This window comes from Antechinus flavipes, chromosome 2 (assembly GCF_016432865.1).
Source record: "Antechinus flavipes isolate AdamAnt ecotype Samford, QLD, Australia chromosome 2, AdamAnt_v2, whole genome shotgun sequence".
NCBI lineage: Eukaryota > Metazoa > Chordata > Mammalia > Dasyuromorphia > Dasyuridae > Antechinus > Antechinus flavipes.
The window spans coordinates 463,070,457-463,097,850 of NC_067399.1; the positions used below are offsets into that span (position 1 = coordinate 463,070,457).

Genomic DNA, 27,394 nt, shown 5'->3' on the forward strand with positions numbered 1-27,394 from the left:
GCTCCATGTTTCTAATTTCTTCACAATGCTTACATGGCATGTCAATCTATTATGTTTCCTCTCAAGGTTGTGTAGGCTGTAATGTTTTTCACAAAATGTGGTGCATAGAATTGAATACCATTACTATAGATATAACTCAGGGAGAACAAACTGAGGCTCTCACATACCTCTTTTCTGGTCATTCCATTTCTCAATCAAGTTTAAGATAACATTTGCTTTTTAGGCTACTATGTTATACTAATGGATTGATATTAAGCTCAAGATCCATTAAAACGCTTAGATCCTCTTCACATAAAACATTATCCAATCATCCTTTCTCCTTAACTTGTTCAGCTAATGACACGAACCCAAATATAGGCCTTTACATCCATCATATTTAATCATCTAGTCACAGGTTGAATTCCTTTCTTGCAACTTTTGACTGGGCATAGGGCATAAGACAGTGATGGAATAAGACAATGAAACCATGTCAGAAGTTTGGTGAAAAAAGCAGCAAGCCATTGAAGATGCAAACCTCTATACCCACTGCTACAATTCTGGCTAAGCCTCCACCATCCTTTGCCTAAAAATACTACAATACCTTCTTAGCTAGCCTCAGATTAAACTTTATATTTGATCTTGCAGATAATTGATAAAAAACTAATGGAGTTTATACTGAGTAAAGAGAGGTGGGCCAGATGATCAACTAGAAGGCTACTACAAAGATCCAGGTATGAGGTGATGAGAGCCTACACCCAAGAGGTAGTTGTATGAGTGAAGAAAAGGGACATATATGAAAGATGTGAAGATGGAAATGACAAGAGTTATAGAATTGGAAATGTGGAGTGAGAGCAGGTGAGGATTCAAGGCTGATGATGATTTCAGAACTTGGATGACAAAGAAGATACTGGTGGCCTTGCCAATAAAAGAATTATTATTGGGAAGAAAGGAGATTTGGAAGGAAAGATAATGAATTATCTTGAACTTGCCATGTTGATTTTTAAATTTCTATAGTGTATATATATAAATATGTAGATATATGTGTATATATATCTATACACACATACACATATATATGTACATATATATATATAATTTATAGTCTGATATATCTAAAAGGCAAATATGATGAGAGCAGAATTCAGGATAAAAATTAAGACTGCATGTATAGATTTGGGAATCATCTCTATTGAAAAGGAAATGGAATTCAAGGGCTAATGACACCACCAAGGCAGATGACATAAAAGAAGAAAAGGGAAGTTAGGATAGAACCTGGGGGTGGAGAAAGAAAGAAATAAAAAGAATGCTGGAGGGAACAGTTTGTTGGAAGAAATAGGAGGGGAGGGATTGAAGTTTTATGATGAAGAATTTTTGCCTTAAAAAAAAAAAAGGGCAAACTTCTTCATATGAGAAGGAACAAAGAGAAAGAACTCTCTCCATGAAGGGGTTCAGTTTTTTTAGTGATGTTTGAGGTAAAGACTTTAGTTGGCAGAGGGGGGAGGGAGGGAGTTTCCTATCATTCCAGAACTCCCTCTCATCATTAACCAAAATGTTATATCTATGACATTAATATAATAATGGTATAGCATTACTAATAAAATTGTTTTACATTTATAAGCCATTTTATAGTTATAGCCATGATCTCATTTAATTCAAGTCATTGATTAAAAGGTTTTACATGCCTGAGGCCCTACGGTTCTGGCATGATCTTAGAAGTCTCCTTCCAGGATTACTCTAAAACATCAATTATCATTCTCTGAGTACAGTTACTCACCTAGTTTTGAATGTGTCCAACTATTCCATGATCTAGCCCACACCTCTGCATATTGTCCATGAGGATATTGTGGGAGATTGTCAAATGCCTGCCTGAAATCCATATGCATTTTATCTACGAGCATTTCCTTGATATACTAATCAATTAATCCTTTAAGAAAAAAAGGAAATGAGGTTATTCTAGCATGAGCTATTCTAAGTAATGCTGGCTAGTTGTGGCTATCAGTTTTACATTCTGAGCACTCAAATTATCTGTGTAAAAATTTGTCCTAGAATTTTCCCCAAGTTTGAAATCAAATTCACTCAATTATGACTTGTGAAATCCACTTTCTTCCTTTTTTTGAAAACATTTGATCTCTCTTATCCCATGACATTTTACTTATTTCTTTGCAATCCCAAAGGTAAGTAACAATAATAATACAGCCATATCTTCCAACCTGTGTAGGTATTATAGAATCTTGCCTAGATTCATATAATTTTTTGGTGATAATTGCTTCTATATAACCGGAATCTCTTCTGCTAAAACTTCCAGAAGAAAGAGGTAATTTTATTGGCAAATATAGAACAAAATGATTATTTTCCAGATAGCAATAATGATAGACCCTTCCCAGCAAGAATCCCAGGTTTTATCCAAAGACATAGATAGATTAAGAGTCTGGGTTAATTTGCAATGAGAGCCAGTAGGTCTTCTTACAAACATCTTAGGCTCGTAAAAGTCATGGTGGATTAATTTTCTTGTTTCTTTTCAATTATTGACCCCATATATAAGAAAGAGCAATTTCAATTAGATCTTACGTTTTCTAGAGCCAACCAGAATTGCTCAGATACAAAAACAAGATAGTAGGTGTATACCAATCAATTAAATAAGAGCTTCTTTAGCTGAATAGAGAGGGGAAGAGGGAGAGAGAATGTGGAACACAAGGTTTTGAAAAGGTAAATGTTGAAAAATATCTTTGTGTATATTTGGAAAAATAAAAACTATTATGTGAGATATGGAGTCAGAGAACCAGGTTTGAATCTGGGCTCTGCTTTTTCAATATCTCCAGCTTTAAAACGGGGATAATAAAACTTTATGTTCCATAAGGCTATTTGAAAAAGAATATTCAATAAACTTTAAAGAGCTATAGAAATGTGAATTACTGTTAGTTGTTGGTGGTGATAATAATGATAGTAGTAGTAGCAGCAGCAATAGCATGGCAATAGAATATAGTATTGTAATTCTATAGAATAGTATAGGAAATTAATGGTGGTGATGGTAGTAGTGGGAAAGGGTTGGACAGAAACTATTTTTTGGTTGTTGTTATTTTTTATCCTCAGCACAGACAGTGCCTTCTATTTAGCAGATACTGAATAATTGATTGTGGGACTGAACTAGCTAAGACCTTGGACAAATGACCCAACGTATCTGGGTTTAGGTTTCTTTATTTGTAAAATAAGGGGACTAGATGAAAATAACTCTAAACTCTCTTTCAAGTATAAAATCTTTTAATTTAAAGATGAAATGAAATTGCAATCAGGTGACAGAAGGGATGTCCAAAGAGAACGAGTGCCGTGTCTAAGGCCTCCAAGTTAATAAATGGTAAAATTGGGACCTGATCACCTTTCTAACACCCAGTGTTATGCTTTTGCCTATGCCACACTGTGTCTGAAATAGAAAAGGCATCAAGCTTAATCCAAGTACAATGACAAAGGTGGGGCTGGGGAAAGGGAAAATTAGAATTTCTTATTGATCATCTGTTGCTGCCAATTCTCATTTTCTATTTCAGCAGAGAAAGCACAGAAGGGCAAAAACAATAGTTGCATCCACTGAAGAGTCAGAGTTACCTGTTATTATAGCCCCAGAGCACCACCAGTGCAGTTAATAAAATCAGCAGAAATAGAATGATTTTTCCTTTGGAGATCATTATTCTCTCCTGAGGGGAAGAAGAAAAGAAGAAATTATAAAACATTCAATGGCCCAGACTAAAACCTGTCTATCTCGCTGTACAAATAATGCATTAATGCATTAACTTAAGTGCATAGTAAGGAAGCAGGGAAACAGAGATTGTATCTCCTTTGTATCCCATAAGTGTCTAGCATATGACCTTTCTGAGAGTACACACTGAATGAAGATTTGTTGAATGGATCTGGACTCAGGAAAGTCTGGGTTCAAATCCAGTCTTAGACACACTAGCTGTGTGATCCGGGGCAAATCCTATTAATTTCTGCCTGCTTCTCCATTTGTAAAATGAGGATAATAACAGCATGTACCTCACAGGCTTGGGATAAAATGAAGTAATATTTGTAAAGTGCTTAGCAAAACATGAAGCTCTAGCTATTATCATTAGTTATATACAATTCAGAAGAGAGAAGAGTCATTAAAGAGGAAACTGTTGTTTGTTCTTCATTCTGGAAAGATATCCATGACATCAGTGAGGTGAAGCCATGACAGGCAAATGAATTGGATAAGCCCAAATCACTCAGGTTCTCACTGATTGGCCAACAAAAGGTCCCAGGGCCAAGAGGATATTACAATGATCCTAAAAGAAGCTAATAGAATGTAAGAGTTCAAAGGGTCCTCAGGAGCTAATTAATCCAACTTACACCTGCACTTCTACAACATTTTGAAAATGTGGACTTCCCAGGTAGCGTGAGAAGTACCATGGAGCACATATGCATCCCTTCTTAGTGCCCTTTTAAATAGATTCCTATTCCCTGAAACTTAGGAAGCATGTTCCATCAATCTTAAATTCACTTAACATTCCACCTCTTCCACATCCCTACATAGCTCCTAATTCCTCCTCCAGGAGTCAAGTAGAGCACTATTAATCCCTTCTTCCAGGAAGGTCTTTCAATTATCAAAGAGAGTTATCATGCTCTCTTCTCCCAACTCCCAAGTCTTCTCTTCATCAGTTAAATTCTTTTAGGTTCTTCAATAGATGAACCTCTGCCTTCTCCATCTTGGTTCCTTTTCTTTAGATGATTCCTAAATTTCTAATTGCTCATATGTTGTGCATTTGAGGATAGGCATCTAAGGTCATGGGCCTTCTTCTTGTTAATTACTGACCCTCTTTATCATATACTTTTCCTGCATCATATCTGCTATTTTCTATGCTGTGTGCATCTAGCTTGAGTGCTGCTACTCAGTGTAGATCCCAAGAAAATCATAAAGGGAGGAAAAAGGACTCTCATGTGCAAACATGTTTGTAGCAGCTCTTTTTGTGGTAGAAAAGAATTGGAAAATGAGTAGAAGCCCATCAAATTGGGGAATGGCTGAACAAATTGTGGTATATAAAGGTAACGGAATATTATTGTTCTATAAAAAATGATGCAAGCTGATTTTAGAAAGTCCTGTTAAGATTTACATCAACTGATGTTGAGTGAAAGAAATGAGAAATACATTGTACACAATAACATTAAGAATGTGTGATGACCAACTTTGAAAGACTTGGTTCTTCTCAATGGTTCAGTGAGGCAAGGCAATCCCAGTGTATTTTGGATAGAAAATGCCATCTGCATCCAGAAAAACAACTAGGGAGATTGAATGTAAATCAATACATGCTATATTCACTTCTTTTTCTGTTTTTTTTTCCTCTCCCTTTTGTTCCGAGTTTTCTCTCCCAACACAACGCATAAAGCAATGTGTATTAAAAATAAATTAATTTAAAGAAACTTATATCTAGCTTGGAAGAAACCTTTAAATAATTTTCTCCCTTCCTGTCTTTTCTATTAGAAAAAATCTTAATCCTATAAATAAGATATTAAGGGAATATTTTACCTGCCCTTATGGAGTGCCTTTCATCCTTGATCATAAGGCCAGGCCATCATGCCTATATTTTAATCTATATGTCTCCAAAAGAGAAATCATATCCAGTTACAGAGGGAGTAAAATAAGGCTTTATGATAGAGAGAATATTTGAACTGCCCTTGAATCACACAATTTCTGAATTATAAGGAACTTCTAAAATTAATTAGTAGTCCAACCTATGCCAACTACCTATATTTTAAACTATGTTTTAATTCAACCTTTGTTTGAATTAACTCCAAGGATGAACGTCTCATTACCTCAGGGAACTCAGTTATTTTGGCACAATTTTAATCAACTTTTTGAAGAAAACACTTTTTCTTTCTTTTCTTTTTTTACATGAAGATCAATGTTGGGTAGCTAGATAAGGCATTAGCAGTGAAGTCAGGATCTGATTTCACTCAGATACTTAACACTTACTAGCTATTTGGCTCTGGGTTAGTCACTTAAACCCAATTGCCAACAAAAGCATGGTTTTACTTTTTTCTTTTTTTTTTACTTCCTTCCTATTGTTCTTTGTTCTCTACTCTAGAGGCGAGCACAATTGGTTGATTTCCTTTTCCATATGTCATTATTCTTCAAATACCTGAATACAAGTATCCTAAGTCTAATGTCCAGGCTGAATGTCATCAGTTCCCTTAAGAAGTCTTATGTTACAGTCTCCAGTACCCTTATTATATGGCAGTTTGGGGAGAGAGAGAAAAAGAATATGTATTTAGCATTTGTGGAGTACCTACCATGTGCCAGGTATTGTGCTAAATACTTTTACTTTCTACAAGTATTAGCTCATTTGATCCTTGTAACAACCCTGTGAGATAGGTGCTGTTATCTTCATTTTACAATGAGAGAAACTGAAGCAAACTGAGGTTAAGTGTTTAAGGCTGGATTTGAATCCAGAACTTCATTCCTATAAGACCAAAGCTCCAACCATTCATTGTATCACTTAGGTGTTTGTTGGTGTCATTCTTAAAATGATCTGACCAGGATAAAATAGAAAACAATTTCCCTCATTGCCCTAGGAATTTTTTGACTCATACTGGAAAGGAGGAATAGACTAAGAAAATTCATCCTATATGAAGGAATCAGTTAAGAATGACAGGGAGAGGAAAACACAAGATATGTTGGGAAGAGAGTTGCAAGGTGACTCAGTTAACAAATCAACAGTGGTCATGCAGAGAAAATTAACCTAAAAGTCAAATTCAAAGAAGATCTCAAATTCCCATTGGGTATGTATGTGGGAAGAATGGAATTACAGGTTCATAGATTTAGAGCAAGGAGACACCTAAGAAATCACCTAATCCAATTAAGATTACATGACTTGCCCAAGTAAATAGTCTAGGAAGTAAAGAGTCAAGGTTTGAGGCAAAGGTTAAACCAAGTTTCTATAATCCTAAATCATGTTCTTTCTACCACACTTATAGCCTTTCTGTGTGAAAGGAAGAATGGAGTAATTGTTAAATTTTAAAAAGAAAATTTCCTATTTTCCAGATTTTAATACTTATTCATCTTCATGCATTCTACTATCCAGTAATCTTGCTGTCTCCTTGCTGTTGCTCGAAAAAGCTACTTCATCTGGGTATTTTCACTAGCTGGCTCCCATTCTTATCTTCCTTCAAGTTCCAGCCAAAATCCCATCTTCTGCAAAAAGCCTTTCCCGATTATTCTCAATGGCCATAGTTGTTTGCCTTTTGTCTCTCCCCATTCCCTCTTTCCTCCCCCTGTAGACTTTGAGCTTCTTGGGGACAAGGACTGTCTTTTGCCCATTTTTTTGCATCCCTAATGCTCAGCACAGGACCTGACACATAGTTGTTTAAATAAATGCCTGATGATTATCACCTCTAAATATGGTAGGTAGCCTTAACCCTTATATGTTTAATTAGTAACATTAGTGTCTCCCTTAGTATCATGGAGAATGTATAGACTCGTTATTATCTTTGGTACCAACTTTATAATAACTTTCACTTTCAAATATGGCTCCTGCTATGCAAAGTCTTGGCACTTCATTAGGTGAGAAAACAGACTTGAGATTTGCTTATAACCTCTTTCAGACTACTTTGGAAATTATATGAAAGAACTGTCACAAGAGATGGACTTATAAAAAAAAAAGAACCTAACACATTTTTTTGCAACTTTTAGTTCTTTCAAATTTGAAAACATCAAGTCCTAAGAGGAAAAAACAAAACAAAAAGTATCTCTCATCTGTCTCTCTGTCTCTTGTCTCTTTCATTCCCCTATCATCACAAAATAGAGAATGATCTGTTATGGGATAGGCGACTACAGAGGAAACTGTGATAAATACAAGAGAATGCAAGACAAATAAAAATGAAAGAACAGTGGGGATGAGGGGTGTTTGAAAGAGTCAGAAAGAGCAGAATTCAAATCCCACCCCAGACACTTACTGTGTAGTAACTCTCTCAGTCTCAACTACCTAATCTATAAAATGAAGTTAATTAATGCAGTTTCATAGGTATCTTTTACCTCTAAATATGATCCTATAATATAATACTGCTAGAATCTGAAAAATGTGGCATTTACAATCAATCAATAAAAATTAATAATTATTTATTAAATACCTATTATATATCAAGCACTGTGGAAGCAGTTTCCACCAATAACTCAGTAACCTAATTATCTTCCATTGAAAATCTGGTTTTCATTCAGCTTTCTCTTGTCTCTGGGCTTACATTCATATCTGTCTTCCTTTCCTAATTTCATTAATTGGAGGCTGGCTCTTCCATCATGATCTAATCCTTATGCTACCTCTTCCAAGAAGCCAATAATATCTGGTGAAAATCATCACTTCTCCCTTCACTTTCTCATAGAATTTCACCTCCCCTCTTTATTGCATTTAACCTTATTCTCTTATTTTCTTTCTTTCTTTTTTTTTTTAAATCAGAACTGTGATTTCTTCAGTATAGGAAATTGCTAATGATAAATTCTCTGCTAGAGCAAATTGGTTCCTTCTCTGCAGCTTATAGCTGTGGAGAGTAGCTTGTGGGTGAGTGTGAACAAAGGTTTTCCGGCCTTTGTGGCCAGCTCTCTGTAGATTACATCAAAATATCTATCTCTTTTATAACAGTTATTTGTCATTTCACCACTAGACTGGCACAGGATTTTACACATTGTAGTAAATTATAGTGGCTAATTGAAATTGTCTCTTTCTAGTTGCATGAGAACATTTACTCTTACAAATGAACAGTAGGAAAAAGAAAACTAAGCCAAGGACCCACACATTGGAGACCTTTAAATTTTTCAGCAGGAGAGTCAGAATTAGATTGACGTGATTTCTCTTAGACAAACTGAACATTTGTTTTAAAATTGTTTCGAAAAGCTGATGTTTGAAAGACAATACTTAAAACAAACTTCTTTCTGTCATGACAAAATGTTTGCCTGTCCCAGTTTTTGCTGCACCTAAAGGATGTTTTTGTTTGAGGCTTAAAAGTGAGAATATTTCCCGAATGATTCAATCTTGTTTTCTTAAGCGAAGCATTTCAGAATGGTGTTGGTTGAATCTGCAAGTAATCCATTTCTATATTCCAAGCCTCAGAGACAACATATATCACTGACTCTTCAGAGACTTCTTGGCAGAGAACATGTCTTTAGAAACACATTCCCATTTTTTCCTGGAAGATAATTAGCTACTTGGCAGCCAAACTGGAGTGAAGGGAGACTGCTCACAATTTTCAAGATCGCCTCAATTCTGAAAGCTGATGGCCTGCTGATCATCTTGTCTAGTTGGAAGAGAAATACTTGAAAGAGTATAATTCTTCTCAAATCAGAGGATTGTAAGATTCAGATCAGGAAGGAACTTTAGAAATGTTGCAGTCCAAATTTACAAGTGATAAACCCATAGAGGGCAAGAAAATCATCGGATATCACAAAAGTAAAAAGTAGCAGAGACTGAGGTATAAACCCTTTAACTCTGAATCCAATATTCTTTCAACTAAATTTTGCTGTTTCAGTTCCCCCTCTCTTTTTCTGAAAGATTTTCCCCCTTAATTGTTACCATCCTATTATTCATCTTTTAAGACTCTAAGACTCTTTTCTATGAAACTTTTGCCATCTTTCAAAAAAAAAGCACTGTTCCCCCAAAAAATCTCTCATAGCCTTTTATTTGCATCTTTTTATGCACTTCTAATTATTGTATTGAAATAGCATTTCTGTAGCACTTTTAACTTTGCAAAATGCTTTACAAGTAATTTAGAAGTATCACTTAATTTTGTCCTTACAACAACCCTGAAGAAGTAGGTGATATCTCCATTTTACAGAGTAGGAGAGCAATACAAATAGAGGTTAAAGGACTTATCTAGAATCACATAGCTATTATCTGAGGCTGGATTTGAACTCAGGCTTACTGACTCCAGATCTAATTCTTGCTCAATTGTGTTACCTACCTATCTTTATATTATATTATAAATTTGCATATATCTTATGCTACTATACATCCTAAGATTAATAAGAATAAATACACAAATATAGCAAAAGTATGAAGTATATGTGGTATTTTTGGTATATACCTTATAAGGTATTATATATTTTATATTGTATTATATTATAAGGTATTATTACCCTCATTTCAAAGATGAGAAAAATGAGATTCAGAGAAATTAAGTGATTTACCCAGAGTCACTCAATGAGTTTCAAAAATAGACATTGAATCAAATCCAATATTATCCACCAAAGCACTTATCTGTCTATTCTAGCTCCTCTAGGGTCTAATAAGACCTTCCATATGGAATAAGTGCTTTATAAATACTCATTAAATTAAAAATGATAATGATCTGCTAAGAGTCCACAGCTAAGTCAAATAGAGGAAAAGCTAAGATAATCACATAAGCTGTACTTCATTCACACAGTGACTATAAAAAACATTACAGCAAAAGTGAGTAACAATATAGCTAACTATACTTTTTCCCTGGGTGAATGGCTAAGTATACCAGCAATAGATTAGAGCAATTGCACTAAAGAATTCAGAATTTGGGGGCAGCTAGGTGGTGCAGTGGATAGAGCACCAGCCCTGAAGTCAGAAAGACCTGAGTTCAAATCTGGTCTCAGACCCTTAACATTTCCTAGCTGTGTGACCCTGGGCAAGTCACTTAATCCCAATTGCCTCAGGGAAAAAAATTTTTTTTTAAATTAAGAACTCCTCATTTCAATTTCCTTAACTTATTTCTCTAAACAGAGAAACTGAGTGATGATTCTATGAATTGGAAATCTAATCATGGTTATTACATAATAGTGTATTAGAATTGGGAGATACGAGACCTGGGTTCTAGTCTCAACTTTACCACTCATTTAGCCATGTTTAATATAATCACACAAACTAATTTCTTCAGATCCTAGAAAAGTTGGCAATTAATTTCCTTGAGATCCTAACCAAATGCAACAAGAAACATCATTTCATGAAACTTGTCATCTTGTTCTACAATGCTTATAAGCTAGGCACTGGGGATATAGCTAAAAGAGAATTGTTACTGCCCACAAGGGAATTTACTTTCTAACAGTAGTTTACATATCAACAATAGTGACATGATAAAAAGGCAAAGAAATTCCATAAAGAACTTGACAACAAACACACAACATGATATACCTAGGGACTTCAATGCTCAGATACAGAGAATGAATAGAATTTTGGAAAATGTGGCTTAGTTTTGAGTATTAAAAAATGCCTTTTACTCAAATTACTAAGAAGGTTCATATCTATATATCATGAATAATTTTTTCTGGAAGAGTTAAAAAAGATTAGATGACATCAAATTAGAAAAAAGAAGATTAAAATGTCAATATTTTCAACTGACAGTCAAATAAACTTTATTTTCTTACATGGGAAGATAATTTTTGTAACTCTTTAGAACTTTATTACTATAAGGACAAATAGAAAGAATATATGTAAACAGGAAATACACATATAAGATGACTTTGATGGGAGGGCATCCCAAAAACAAAATAAAGAGGTGAAAAAGAAGATTGTATTGCAAAAAGTTGGGGGAAGATAGAAGGGTGTAAATTATCTTACATAAAAGAGACATGAAAGAGCTATTATAATTTAGGAGAAAGTGGAATAGGATGGCAGGTAAAATTTGAACCTTTGTTTCATCAGAATTAACTCCAAAAAGGGAATTCTTTACACATACATTCAGTTGGATACAGAAATCTACATATGAATATAGATATAAAATTGATGGATAATATAGATAATATATAACTATATAAGGACAAAATATGGACATGATATAAATAATATACAATATAGGTATATAATAATTATTGGTTAATTTGAGTTAAAAGGAAAGAAAAAAATCAAATACCATTATCAAAAATGAAAAGGGTACCACCAATCACCAATGATTATTAGGATCTATTTTGCGCAATTATATGTTAATAAATTTGACAATCTAAATGAAATAGATGACTGTCTACAAAAACATAAATTGCCCAGAGTAACAGAAGAGAAAATGGAATACTTAAATAATTCAATCTTAAGGGGAAAATTGAACACCAATGAGCTCCCTAAGAAAAAATCCTCAGAGCCAGATGGACTACAAGTGAATTTTACCAACTTTTAAATAATTGATGCCGATGCTATAAAAACTATTTAAGAAAATATGCAAAGACAGTGTCTCACCAAATTCCTTTTATGCCATAAATATGATGCTGATACCCAAACCAAGAAGAATAAAAACAGAGAGAGAAAATTATACACTAATTTCTCTACTGATTGTTGATACATTTTAAATAAAATAAATAAATAAAATAAAATAAATTTAAAAAGAAAGAAATAAAAGAAATAAAAGCAATATATCACAAAGATCATATGCTATGACCAGGTGGGATTTATACCAGGAATGTAATATGGTTCCATATCAAGAAAACTAAAAATACTAGTGAGCATATGAATAAATGGAGCTTTCCTTAAAGTGACAAATAAGCATCAGCAAACATTATCTGTAATGGGAATAAGCTAGAAACCTTCTCAGTAAGATCAAGGGTGAAGGAATGACATGCACTAGCACCATTATTATTCAATATTCTATTTGAAATGCTTGCTATAAGTAATAAGATAAGGAAAAGAAATTTAAGGAATTAAAATAAGGACTGATGAAACAAAACTATCACCCTTTGAAGATGATAAGACAGTATACTTAGAGAATCTTAGAAAATCAACTGAAAAACAAATGGAAATAATGAACAACTTTAGCAAAGTTGAAGGATATGAAATAAACTTACACAAACTATCAGCATCTCTACATATTACCAACAAATTCCATCAGGAAGAGATAGAAAGAGAAATTCCATGTAAAATAACTGTAGACAATATAAAGTACTTGGGAACCTACCTGCCCAGACAAAGCTAGACATACATCTATGAATATAATTATAAAACAGTTTTCACACAAATAAAGTCATCTAAAGAACTGGGAAGGAAAAAAACATTATTAGTTGTAGATTGGGTCAATATAAAATAAAAATGACAATCCTATTTATTCAGTACCCTACCAATGAAATTAACAAAGAATTGTTTTATAGAGCTAGAAAAAAATAACAAAATTCATGTGAAGTACCCAAAGTCAAGAATATCAAGGAACTAATGAAAAAAAAATTGAAGAAAGGGGGCCTTGCAATACCAGCTCTCAAAATGCTATAAAATGGTAATTATGAAAACAATCTGGTGCTGGCTAAGAAAAAAAGTGGTGAATCAGTAGAATAGATAAAGTATACAATGACATAATAATCTAGTATAATAAACCCAAACATCTAAGCTTTGTGGACAAAAATCCATTATTTGGAAAACCGTCTGAAAAAAACTGGAAAACAATAAGGCAGAAATTAGGTAAAGATCTATATTTCACATTATATATCAAGATAAGATCAAAATGGGTCCATTTTTTAATTTTTATAAAGGGTGATAAACAAATTAAGAGAACATGGAATAGTTTATTTGTCAGATCTATGGATAAAGGAAGAATTTAGAATCAAACAAGAGTTAGGGAACATTACAAAATGTATAATTTATGATCATTTTGATTATATGAAATTGGAAAAGGTTGAACAAACAAAAGTAATGCAATTAAAATTAAGGAAAGCAGAAAATTGGGGGAATTTTTTGTAGCAGTATCTTTGCTAAAAGTCTCATTTCACAAATATATAAATTTAGTTGAATATAATATATAGAAGATTTAATTGAATATACATTCAACTAAATCTTCTACATAGAATACAAGAAGAAGAATACAAGTCATTCCCCAATTGATAAATGGTAAAAGGATATGAATAGGCAGTTTTCAGAAAAAGAAATCTGAACCATCTATATTCACATGGGAAAAAAAATTGCTCTAAATCACTACTGATGAGAAAAATGCAAATTAAAACAACTCTGAGATACCATCTCACATCCATCAGGTGGGGTAATGTGACAAAAAGGAAAAATGATAAATATTGGAGAAGATATGGGAAAATTGAGACCAACACACTGCTTGTGTACTGATTCACAATAGCATCTGGAAAACAATTTGGAACTCTGCCCAAAGAGCAGACAAATTGTATATATTCTTTGATCCTTCAATGCTAGGTCTGTATCTCAAAGAAACATTTTTAAAGGGAAGGAGGGACTTATTTGTATAAAATATTTATGTACAAATTGTACAAAAATTTTGTAGTAGTTAATAACCGGATATTGAAAGGATGTCCATCAATTGGTGAACGGCTGGAAAGATTGTGTATATGATTGTGATGAAATATTATTATGCTATGAAAAAGACAAACAGGATGACTTCAGAAAAACCTGTAAAGATTTAACCATGAACTGATGCAAAGTAAAGTAAGCAGAAGCAGGAAGACACTGTACACAGTAATAGCAATATTATAAATGAAGAATTGTGAATGACTTGGCTGTTCTCAGCAATACAAGGGAAAGGAAAGAGGTAAGGATAGAATTTGGAATTCAAACCTTTTTAAAGTTAAAAACTGTTTTAACATGTAATTATGGGAAATAAAATATTATTTTTTAAAAGGCAAGTGGGAAAAAAACACGAATATATGATTTTGATTACTACTTTTTTTTGTCTGAACATTATAAAATGATTACCACAACAAAAAGATGAAAACTGATTCAAAACTGGTTCACTCATCCAAAATCTAATCTTCTGTTCAATTAGAGATGCATAAACAAGAACAATACTAATATACAGAATCACTTTTTAACACAGCCAGAGGAAGATAGCAGAAAATTATGAGTAAGCAGTATTGCCTTATAAAATAGCTTAAAACAGTAGAAACAAAAACAAGTCTGTAAAAAAATGGTTAGTGTGGGTGTCAACTGAACTACATCATTTCAGAAGCATTCAGAAATGGAACTAGGATGTCAAATGAACAGAAAGTAAAATAAATTTGTCAATGTCCATTTATTCTTATTATCAATATCTGAAGAATCATTACCTGTGGCCCCTAATATTTCAGTCTCTGTAGTATAAGCAAATTATGATAGCTCTTAAGTTGGGAAGAGCAGCTGGACCAAACCTCAACACACATTGAGGAAAACCATTCTGGAGAAAACACAATCTTATATGAGGGAAAAAATATCAAAAGGCTAGGGTGGTAGGGCAATAAAAATACAATATACATACAAAAACATTGACAAGAGAACATCAATAACTACTAATCGGTATTCTCATCCTTATGAAATCTTTGAGAGGATAATTTAAATACTTAGTATTTTCTTAAAAAAAAATCCATGAAATAATGATAGCTAATAAACATATAATGCTTCTTATTTACAAAGTTCTTTGAACATATTATCTCCTGTGGTCCTCAAAACAACCCTGTGAAGTAGATGTTACTATGATCAAAATTTTTCCAATGATGAAACTGAGATTCAGAAAAGTTAAGGGACTTCCCCAGAGTGGCACATTTGGTAAATAACAAAAGCAAGATTTGAATTTAGATCTTTCTTACTTCAAGTATCTTACTCAATCCATCCTACCTTGCAGGTTTTTAGAAGAGTTTTATAGACTCAGTTTTTAGCAGACATATCTGACTGAATTGATAAAGAGATTACAAGACCCCATGGGCAATCATTGTTAAGTTGATTATAAAAATGAACTTGACTGTGTAGAGTAAAAACAACATCTTAAAGTTCTACTTAACAAGATTCTCAGGTATAAATTAATACCACATAATAATCCTTGATAAATGCAACCCTAGAGATAAAATTCCATTCTATGATCTTCTGATTACTGTCAAGCAAAGCATATGCAATGCTGATCCTAAGTGAGCTTAATGTGCACTATTGCTTACCTAGAATTAAAGGGCAAGTAGGGAAAGAAAGGATAGGACTGGGAATTCAAAACTTAAAAAAAAAAAAAAAAACTTAAAAGCTTTTAACATGTAATTGGGGGAAAACAAAATATTATTTTTAAAAAAGGGAAGTGGGAGGAAGAAGCAAATATATGTTTGATTAAATGGAAGAGAGATTATTCTCTATAGCGTAAAGGCTTTTAATCTAGGGTTAAAACTAGAACTAAATCAGAACTGCGTCAAATTTATAAGAATACAAGTCATTCCCCAGTTGACAAATGGTCAAAGGATATGAACAGACAATTTTCAGATGATGAAATTAAAGCCATCTATTAAAACCAATCATTATTGATTAGAGAAATGCAAATTAAAATGACTCTGAGGTACCACCTCACATGTCAGATTGGCTAAGATTACATGAAAAGATAATAATAAATGTAGACAAAGAAAATTGGGACACTAATGCATTGTTGATGGAGCTATGTACTGATCCAGCCATATTGGAGAGCAATGTGGAACTATACCCAAAATGCTATAAAACTGTATACCACCTCTGATCCTATCACTACTAGGTCTGTGTCCCAAAAAGATCAAAAAAGAGAGAAAAGGACTCTACATGTGCAAAAATATTTGTAGCAACTCTTTTTGTGATGGTGAAGAACTAGAAATTAGTTGATGCCCCATCAATTGTAGAATAGCTGATAAATGGTAAAATTTATCTTTTATAAAAATATATATCCATAAAAAATGAACGTAATGGAATATTATTGTTCTATAAGAAATGAAGACCAGGCTGATTTCAGAAAAGTCTACTGATGCTGAGTGAAATTTGCAGAACCAGGAAAACACTATACATAATAACACAAAATTAGGCAATCAACTATGATAAACTTAGCTCTTCTCAGCCATACAGTGATGCAAGACAATACCAATCCATCCATATGCCATCCACATCCAAAGAGAAAACTATGAGACTGAATGCAAATTGAAGCATACTATTTTTATGGGTTTTTTTGTTTGTTTACTTTTTCTTTCTCATTTTTTTCTCTTTTGTTCTCATCTTGATATTTACTTTAAGGAAATAGAAAACTATTAAGATTCAAACAAAGAATTTAACATTCATTAAGCAAATCACAAATTTTTAAAACAACATATTCTTCACATGAACATTAATAATTATGTATATCACATGATACATAGTGCTTTAAAGTTCATAAAAAAGACTTTATAAATATCATCACAGCAATCCTAAAAGGTGTGCATTATTTTTAGCCCCATTTTACAAATGAGGAAACAGAGGCAGTAAAAAGCATCTTGTCCAGGATTACACAGCTAATAAGTATCTGAGGCCATATTTGAACTCAGATTTTCCTAAATTCTAGGCTCAAGACTCTGTCCCTAGCCCCTTTATCATTATAGGGGCACTATTCACAATAGCTTGTTGTTAAGTGTCATTTAAATAATGTTTAAGATCTAAGATTAGGTGAATAATATGAATAAATAAAAATGTTCTCTCAGTCATTCCAACCACATCGTACTTGTGTATTTCAAGTATTTGAAAAAAAACAACAGTATTTCAAGAATGACCTATTGCAAAGCTTCCAAAGACATGCCTCCTCATACTTAGCTCCACTGGTCTTTGGGCACTAAATATGGCTTTGTCCCCAATATTTAAAGTCTTACCAAGTTGCTGGGACCTAACAAACCAAATTGATACTGTGCTGATATAACAGCATCCCTTCTATGGCATGAGTCAGTTTTATCATATATTTTTCATGCACATGGCTCCTGAGGTTTCTCTCAACTTTCAAAGTCAGTGATTCTGAGGCATCAATGGAAAACTTAGGCAGATAAATTATTAAGGACATGAAAGCCTAGAAAGGGATCATAGGGTCATGGTTTGTTTTAGAAAAGAAAGTGATGTCAGAGGCTATCTAGTCTAATCCCTCCATTTTACAGATGTGGATATTAAGATCAAAGAGATGATGTGCCTTGTCCAAGGTCACTCAGGCAGGAAATTTCAGAAGTAAGAGATGGGTCAGTCATCTAGTTTCAGAGTAATAATCCACTGATAAAGCTCAAAGGTTCAAAAAGCCCCAGGTGAATCTCTAGCACCTAAAAAAGATTTCCTACTGGTTGTGGGTTTTTTAATTTTGTTTTGTTTTAAAGAAAAACACGAACAAAAATTGTGTCAAGGTGAGAGGGCATAGAAAGGATGCCAAATACACCCATGACAAGGAAATCATACAACTCATAGAAGTATGGAAATGAGTTGACAAAACTACCAGAAGCCTCAGGGAAAGATATAATGCACGCTGGAAAATGGGTCAAAGCTTTGGGTTTCAGTCCTGGCTCCATCACTTGGCAGCCAGCGGTTTAACCACTTGGGCCCCTCAGATTCCTGATCTGTTAAATGGAGAGACTCATTCCTGCCCCACCTACTTCACAGGATTGCTCTGAGGAAAGGATAGTTTGTTTCCATCATAGAGAATTACAGTATTCAAATTTAAAGACAATTACAGGCATAAGACCAAAGCACTACTTAATTTATTATAATTAACAGCTTGCTTATAATCACACACTTAATTTTATAATAATATACAAAGATATATTTAATAACCTGATTATTATATTTTAATATGTATTTAATAACTTCCCATCATATGCTTCTTAGCAGTGATCATGTTTTTAAATACTGCAGACACACACACACACACACAAGCCCTAGTAGTCCTTATTTCATAGAACTAAGAGATCATGCTTATGATTTCCAGCACCATCTAAGTGCAGTTCCAACAGTAACTGCTTCAGCGATCTTCATTGAGATGCTGTAGAACAGGGGGACTATGATGCTCAATTTTCTTTCTTTAAATTTATTTCTTTTTAACACACATTGCTTTAGGAATCACATTGGAAGAGAAAAATCAGAGCAAAAGGTAAAAACCATGGGAGAGGAAAAAAAAACAGAAAAAATAAGTGAACATAGCATGTGTTGATTTACATTCAATTTCCATAGTTCTTTTTCTGGATGCAGATGGTATTTTCCGTCCAATGTCTATTGGGATTGCTTTGGAACTGAGGCCCACAAGATTAGCTAACTGTGACCCTGAAGAAGCCACTTAATCTCTCTCAGATTGTTTCTTTATCTATAAAATGGGAATCATAATTTACAGGGGTTATTGTGAAGATCAAATGAAATAAGATAGGCAAAGTGCAAACCTTAGGGGATCATATAAGTATTAGATATCATTATTATTCAAGGACTTGCATAGTTACCTGTCATATTTCATATATTTTACTGTCTATTTCTTCCCTTCTCCAAGTATAAATGCAGAGAAAATAAAAGTTCTACTGGACCCAGCTCTGCTGAATCAGGTGAAACAGGAATTAAAGGAAGTTGCCAGGCTTCAGGCCTCCTGGTGAAGACTAAACAGCTTTGCCAGTAGCAGGGGGTTAGACAGAAGACTGATCTCTAGACTGCAGAGAACGTTTTTCCCTAGAACATCAGGAAATAAGCTGTTTACTGGGATAAGTGATTCAGAGCCAAATGCAAAAGCCCATAATATCCCACTCTTGGACTGTGACCACATTGGCTCCAGTGACTAAAACTCCACCCTGGCCCCAAAGGCCATGTCTGTGGCAGTGTCCTGCACTGGGGACAAGAGCCTCCCACCAACCTGGCACCACAAAACAAATCTGCTTGCCCCCTTTCACACCCTCCCATACAGAGGTCTGGAAACTCAAAAACAACCAGCCACTCTTAGCTAAAATGTACAAATACTTTTACAGTAGCTTTGCTGCTGTTGCTGCAGCTGCTGCAGCTGATGCCTAACGGAAAATTTGAAGGAAAAAATAATTTAAAAACTAGGGAAGCAACAAGGGAGAATCCAAGGGACTCTCCCCCTGGTCAGTCTACCACACTATTTGTTTATTTAAATGAATTTCTCTAAAACCTTCATACACAAAGGGTTTTTTTTTTGTTTGTTTGTTTTTTTTTTTTTAAGCAGAGACCAGATTTTCACATCTTAAACCTCAGTTTCCTCATTTGTAAAATGAAGGTATTGTACTAGTAACTGTCAGGTGATCTCTAAGGGGCTGCCAAGCTTTAAATCACATGATCCTATGAGCTTCTACCTTCAAAAACCCAAAATTGAAAGGATTTTAAGAGACTTTAATCTGTCTGCCATCAGACAGGATGATATCTAAATTATCTCCAGTGAGAAAAACTTTACTTTTCTGAAAGAGATTACATGACTACTCAAGGTATAAAACCACTTCCTTCAATTTGTTTCACAATTAAAGTGTCTGTTATGTGACACCTAATTTCCTAGTATTGAGGCAATAAGGTGCATATCACAAATAAGGTGGCTACTCTTATGACAAGTAATTTATTAGTATTGGAGCAATAAGGTGCCTACTATATGACATCTAATTTACTAGTTTGGGGGGCACACATTAAGATACATAAGACACATTGCTTTACCAAGCAACTTCACCTTCTCTAATCTTCAGTTTCCTCATCTGTAAAATGAACAGTTTAAGCTATATGGTCTTTATAATTAATATCTTCCAGCTTTCAATCATAAGGGAGTTTACTTGCAGATTTGTGTGTATGTAAGAAGTTCTTGCTGACAAGAGTATTTAAACCCTCGCTTCTGTTAAGTCAAGGCTTCTGAGAAAGTCATTATCTCCCCCTCACTTTTTTGCCTTGAACAGAAAGCAAAGGTATTTATTTACAAACAAAAATACAGAGGTGTTGAGAACCTGGGAAAACTTCATCCAACTTGAGCTCTGCTTTCCAGAGAAAATAGAAAGCCTGAGGTACAGCTGCCTTTGAACAAGGAAGTTTAAGCAACAGTTAGAAGACAAGTGAGAATGGTTTCTTACTCCACCTTTCTCTGTCTTGCATATATGAATCCACATAACTAAGAGAAATGGGAAAAAATGCTTTCTTATGGACTCATTCTTTAGCACCACAGGACTATTATCTGCTTATCTCTACTAATTCTATCTTTTTAGTAAGATACAAACAGATAAATTGGATAAAGGAACGTTAGAATTGGAAGAGGTTTTAGAATATAGACCATATAGTTAGGGCTAGAAGATGCTTTAGAACAGAGCTTAGAATATTAAAAGTTAGAAAGAACTTTCAAGATTATTTCATTTCCAACCACAGATCTTATTTTACAGACAAGGAATCTGAGACCTCGAGAGAACAGTATGGCATAGTGCCAAGAAGTTAGATAGGAAGAGAATCAGGTTTAGACACAAATTCCAATTCTGATGATTATTAATAGTGTGATTCTGAACAAATCATTTGATTTCTCTGAAGCTCAGTTCTCTCCTCTATTTAATGGAGGTTATAATAACTAGAGTTATTATGAGGGACAAATTAGTGTACATCGAGCATTATATAAATGTAAATTATTAGTACTAATAAATAATTAGTACCAATACATAAAGATAATTAGAAAATACTTAGCACTAATAAACAAAAATGAGAGTGATAATATACTTCCTAACTCATTGAGGCTATAACTCAAGAGATGAGCATCACTTCTTGGGAGGATCAAAAGACAGTATAAAAATAAAGCCATTTTTAATTAAGTCTTAATGTCTTAAATAAAGTTGAACCATTATAATCATTTAACTTATTGGCCTAAGGCCACTGGGTTAGTTGAGGAGCAAAAATGAGTCTCAAATACAGACTCAGTTCAGTGCTCTTCCTACTCACTTGTGCTATAACTTATTAGAAGAGTTCTGTCTGAGATAAGGAGGGTGATTGAATCATTTGGATGAAACATTTATGCAATGCTCAGAATTCCCCCAGGCAGATTTGTCACAGACTGATCTCTCTTCTAGGTGCTCAAGCCACACTGGATTTAACTCATCCAGTCAGAAGGAGTAAGGAAGCTCGTGTCTATATATTTTTTTTTTCATTCCTTCACAAAGAAATAGGTACTCCTGCCATCTGGCTGAACAGTAAAACCCACATTCTATTCCCAAGAATGCTTTTACACTTCAGGAGGTCCAAATTAAAAACCTCCCACGAGCTTAAGAGGCATTCAGCTTCAATTCCCAAGGAAACATGGCAGAAGGAAGATGCCATATAGCTTAGTGACAAGGGCACTGACTGACCTTAGTCACTAGACTGAAACTCAAATCTCAGCTCCCTGTATAACTTTAATTTTAATTGAATGATTTCATCTTCTTGGGTCTTAGTTTTATCAGTCTGACAAAGGAGTTAAACTAGAGGAGCTAGCTGTCCCTAACATTGTTTTAAGATCCCTTCTGGCACTAGCATCCTCTGTTCTGAGGTCCCTTCTAGCTCTGGCATCCTGCATTCCAAGATTCAGGCTTCTCTCTACTCACCTATAATGCAACTCATTGGGAAAGCTCTCTTTAAGATAGGAATGACTGCATCATTTGAATTGAATCATTTGAATAATTTCATAAATTAAATATTTCTTTATACACATATATATACATACATGCACATAAATTTCAAATTATATTCAAATATCAAAACTATATTTAGGAAGGATATAAAAATATTCTCCCTCTCTCCCTTATTGAACTACAATTATTCCTGTCACATCAAGACTTTCCTCATTGCAGTTTCAATGTATCACAGGTTGACATAAGAAATTAAATGGGAATTTTATGGAAGCCTCAGACAACACATGAAGGCCAACAGATGACACACAAAAAGTTTAGCTCAGAAATGCATAAAATGTATGTATAATATCAATGTATTTTATCCTTTAATTCTATAAACATTGAATAAAAAAAGGAAAAATTCAGATATCTTTGGTATGAAGGTAAGACCCAAAAAATTTTGCATAGATTTTCCAGATTGCAGGAGTGCAGAACCTCTAACTCCCATGATGTGGAAGGGTTAATCCCTCAGATATCGCTTAAATTTCCAATCATTTCACTCATTTTGGACTTTCTTTTTCCTCTGGCAGGACTTATTTTGCACTATTTTGACTTTACCTCTAAATTTGATACCTCTTTTTTATCTTTTTTAAAATCTTTCTCCATTAGATTATAAACTCCTTTGTTTTTCATATTTGTATGTAACCCTAGCACATAGCAGGCACTTAATAAATGTCTACTGATTTTAAGGGGAGGCAGAGCATGATATAATGGATATAGGGACTGATTTGGAATTCAAGAATCGAGATTTGAAGCCCATCTCTATCACTCACTATTTTAACGACCTTGAGCAAGTGACTTAATTATCTTTTCCAGACTTCAGCCACACATCAGTAAAATATTCTAAGCATCCCTACAATTCTATATCTAGGCTACTATGATAGATATTGAGTACTGGCTCCATTAAGGTAACTCGAAGTCCTACCTCACCTTCCTAATAATAATAAACCTTAAGGAGCCACTGTAGTCAAGGAAATCAATCTATCATCTGATAGACATATAACCCTCTATTGATGATGATCTTCATGCTTAGGATTAGTACCCTCCCCGCCTTTTCCTCCACTGATTTAATTTCTATTCCATATACACTGATAATGTGTAAATACTGAATCCACAGATAAAAGCCATGCACTGCGAGAATGGGGTCAGTTTGAATTTTGTCCTATTATCCATGTGACCTAACCACATGCTAATAAAAGCTTATTGTTTGATTGCTTGATCTTTCCATCTTGTTAGAACCTGCTAGACTTGACACCCTGTTGAAATAACCTTTGAGAACTTAAGATATCACACAAACATATTAAACTTCTTATTCTTCTCCTTATTAAATATTTTTTATTTGTTTTTCAGTCTCAGTCAGGGAATCCTAGAGGTGCTAAGAAGTCATTCCAAACTGTACCTGCAGCCACTCACTGCCCCTGCCAAGTCAAACCATTCTTTTTTAAAAGCTCTTCTACAGGATTAGGACTGCCAAAGTCTCCAATTTGTGGAACTGAAGGCTCTTCTCCTCCCTCTTCTCAAACCTGCTTAACCTCTTTTAAAAGCTCCCCACCAGAAAATTAACCCTGTTTGTTGTCTCCTTTCTTCCTAAGCCGTCCCCATCCACAAGAAGATCAGCAAAAATCTGAATATCTTATCCTTCCTGGTTTTCCGGCTTTCCTACCTGTCTTCCTAATTATAGGATTTAAAGTTGGAAAAACTCTTAGAAGCTCACTGGGGCCTCAAGACATCCAGTGACTTTCCCTCAGCTTTTCACTTAATAAGTAGAAGAGTCTGAATTGAATCTCAACACAAATTGTCTAATGCCAAATCCAGTGATTTTTTCCCCCCACTGTACCACCCTATCTGTCATAGTGGTGCAATCTGCCCTTGGTGTCTTAAGAAGAAGCACCCATCTCTATTATTACCTTTAAAAAAAGGGAAGAACAATTCCAGCCTTCAAAGCTTTTACAGGGAAAACACATCTAGAAGGCTCAGGAGTCACCAGAATTTGGGTGAAGGGAATGTTTACGCAGGGGTTTCCTGCTACTTCCTATTTCTTTGCTCAGATTTCTTCTATCACATCCCCTTCACTGGGATTTAGTCCCTGCTTTGTTTTCCAGATAAAAAAAAAGACAACACTATTTACTTCCTTGATCTGTCACTCACTATGCCCCTTATAGAAAAGATTTGAAAACAGGGATCTATTAATTTTTTTTATTAATCTATTGATTTCAAAAATATGATAGCAGCATTTTAATATAATTGGTTCCTTTGAAATCTCAACTATTTTATTCATTTAAAATCATTCTGAGATGGTATTTCTGGGCTTCAACATACAAAGAGGCCATGATGAATAAAAGTTAAGAATCCAGCCTTATATATCTAGGAACCTTTACCCACACTGGTTTCCCCTACTTACTCAGATATCCCGGTCTAGAAGGAATCCCATTCAGCAGGGTTACGAGCTACATAGCAAAAAATGAATCTTGGTTCAAAGGGTCACACCATCCCACCTCCAGCAACTACTTGCATAGACCTTAAAACTTCCCAAATAACAATGGCTACATTTCCATAACACTATCAAATGTTACCTCCTCAAAGAATCAGGAGATAAGCAATGTAAATATTCTTATTCCCACGCCCCAACCACCCAGAGAAAACACAACTCACCACTCCAATTCCAATTCCAGTGATCAAGTCATTAAGCTCCATTGCCTTCATACTTGCCACTGATGGTTTACTTTGTCTGTAAAGTCCATGCAATACCAATTATCATCCTTTAAGTAAGAACCTCTCACTGGAAGAAGACTTCAGATTTGTGTTTTTCAGCTTTATGTGATTTTTTTCAAGACTTTAATTATCTTTACTCATGCTCTTTGATGTTCCTCTGAATTTTCCACAGCTCTCTTCAGCCATAGAATACAACACTAGACAATAGAATGATTGGGCCAAGTGTACCAAGGAGTGACATTTCTAAACTCAATAATTTTTTTTTCCTGGTTATGCTTCTGGGATTGTTTTTTTCCCCCCTTACTGACAGTCCCATCTGGCTGCCTCAATCAAAATAAGCCACTTACACCCATAGCTCCTTTGGGTGATATTTAATCTTCTTTTTTCAATCAACCAAATACTAATTTACTGAAGGTCTACTTTGTATCTTGTTGCCCTATGTGCGATGTGCCCACTCCATGTCCTAGCCCTTACACCCCACAAAAAAAAAGTAGGTGGTAGACTCCCTCTTTTGAGGGAGCTCACAATCTATTTGGAGAAACAATATTTCATTGCAGTTCTTATTCAAGTTTCATCCTGTTTATTTTCTTATACATTCAAATCACTAAGCAGGTCCAGCAACTAAAATGAGATTATCTATAGAGATGAGAAGGGAGGAGAATCCAAAAGGGTTTGCAGCAAATCCCTTTCTTTTCGGGGCTATAGGTTTCTATAAATGAGTTTGTTTAGACAATATCCAGGGCTCTTCCGGATCTAAGATCTCTTTCTGTAATATGATCTAAAAGTACCCTCCCAGTTTCAACATTCTCTGTTCTAAGGCCTCTTCCTACTCCCGAATTTTAAGTTCTAAAGGTTCTCCCAGCTCCAACATTCCATGTTCCAAGAGCCCTCCTAACTCTCAAATTCTATGTTTTAAGGTCTCCTCCCCATCCAACATTCTATGTTCTAAGGCCCCTCTCAGGTCTAACAATTTATGGCTTCTTCTAGGTGAAATTGCTCCTCCTTCTTCCCCAGTCAAAACACAAAAGGGTTCAAGTAGAGTAGAGCTCATCTCCCATCCTAACTCTCAGTGAGGTCAAAGGACTAAATAAAGATGAGTTTGAAGGAAAATATGGATGGGGAAGGAAAGAGAGAAGGAATAGTTCATTTGATCTTGAAACAAGAACGGTGAGAACCTGAGACACAGAGAGCCAGGAGCCTCCCTGCTAGCCCAATGCCTCCCAAACTCACCTATCCCAGTCTTTCTTCAAGTCCTCCTCCAGACTGGAAAAAGTCCAAGCAGCAGAGAGGAGACAATGAGGCTGCCTTACTATCCTTGTCCAGACTACCCATTAAGTCCAAAATTTGTCCAGACTCTTGGAGAAACTCTGTCAGAGGTACAGTCCCAAAGCAAGCTTGTTTTCTTTTCCATGTGCAAGCAAGAGATGCCAAGGATGGGCCACATCTGTGTGGTCCACCCAGCACAGCAGAATAACCTTCCCAGAGGAGATATGTGAGCCTGGGCCTGGGACTTTCTTGCTTGAAAAGGAAATGAGGGTGCTAATTCAGGTACAGAAACAGAAAGGAAGCCCGAGCCGAGACTCCAGCGGAAAGCCCCTCCTCCTACACCCCCCCCCCCCACAGGGGCTCACGTGTTTTGTCTGCCCCGGGGCCTCTGACAGCGGTGGGGGAACCCGCCTACAAAGTCTCAGAAATGACCAGACAGGCTAAAATGAAGTCATAGCCATAACAGCCAGTCCTATGTCACACTAAGGTTTATAAAAACGCTTTCCCCCACAAGAAAGCCTGTAAAACAGGTTAGGATAAGCATTATTATTCCCATTTGACAGATGAAGAAACTGAGGCTCAGAGAGATTAAGGGACTTGCCCAGGGTCATATAATATAGCATTAGAATTTACACACCTCCCCAAGGCATAAAACTCTACAGCAATATAGACCAAAGAGGAAGGAGGGAATTAACTTGCCAGGGGTTGTGGTGCTTACTCTGCTTTCTTTATGGTTTCATTTCTCTTTTAAAAGGAGAAATAAACATTTTAAATGGATTTTTAAAAAGATGTTCTTGAGCATTAAGATCAAAGTAGTTTTTGAACTTCTTCCAGTGGTGTGATAGGCAACTTACTTAGCAGAAGGGATACATTTGATTGCCTGGGTTCGAATCTTTCTTGGTCATTGCTTTATTAGCTCTGCCAGGTCCTTCCTGCCTCAGTTTTCTCCTCTCAGTTTCCTTCAGAAAATTAAGAGGCTGGAGTGGATGACCCTTAAATTCCCTTTCGAATCAAAGTCTTATGATCTAAAATAAAGTATCCCATCCTTCCCCAGTTGGGCAACCTTGTGTGGCAGGAAAAACCTGGAATTAGATTTCAAAAAAAATTTGGATTTGGGTCCTGGTTTTGTCATTTGATATGGAATCCTGA

The 27,394-nt window shown here is 35.0% G+C and overlaps 1 protein-coding gene across 2 annotated transcripts in view; it reads right to left on the reverse strand.

Annotated features, from left to right (window-relative positions):
- GGTA1 (glycoprotein alpha-galactosyltransferase 1 (inactive)) overlaps positions 1-27,394 on the reverse strand; it is a 110,782-nt gene that overhangs the window by 42,470 nt on the left and 40,918 nt on the right. The window contains exons 1-2 of one of the 2 annotated variants that reach the window (XM_051979555.1): positions 26,210-26,394; positions 3,577-3,665 (exon numbers count right to left, since the gene is read on the reverse strand). In XM_051979555.1, coding sequence (XP_051835515.1) covers positions 3,577-3,656 — 80 coding nt within the window. In that variant the 5' untranslated portion in view covers positions 3,657-3,665; positions 26,210-26,394. Of the gene's footprint in view, positions 1-3,576; positions 3,666-26,209; positions 26,395-27,394 lie in introns of those variants that run through there. The other variant, XM_051979554.1, reaches the window with a different exon arrangement.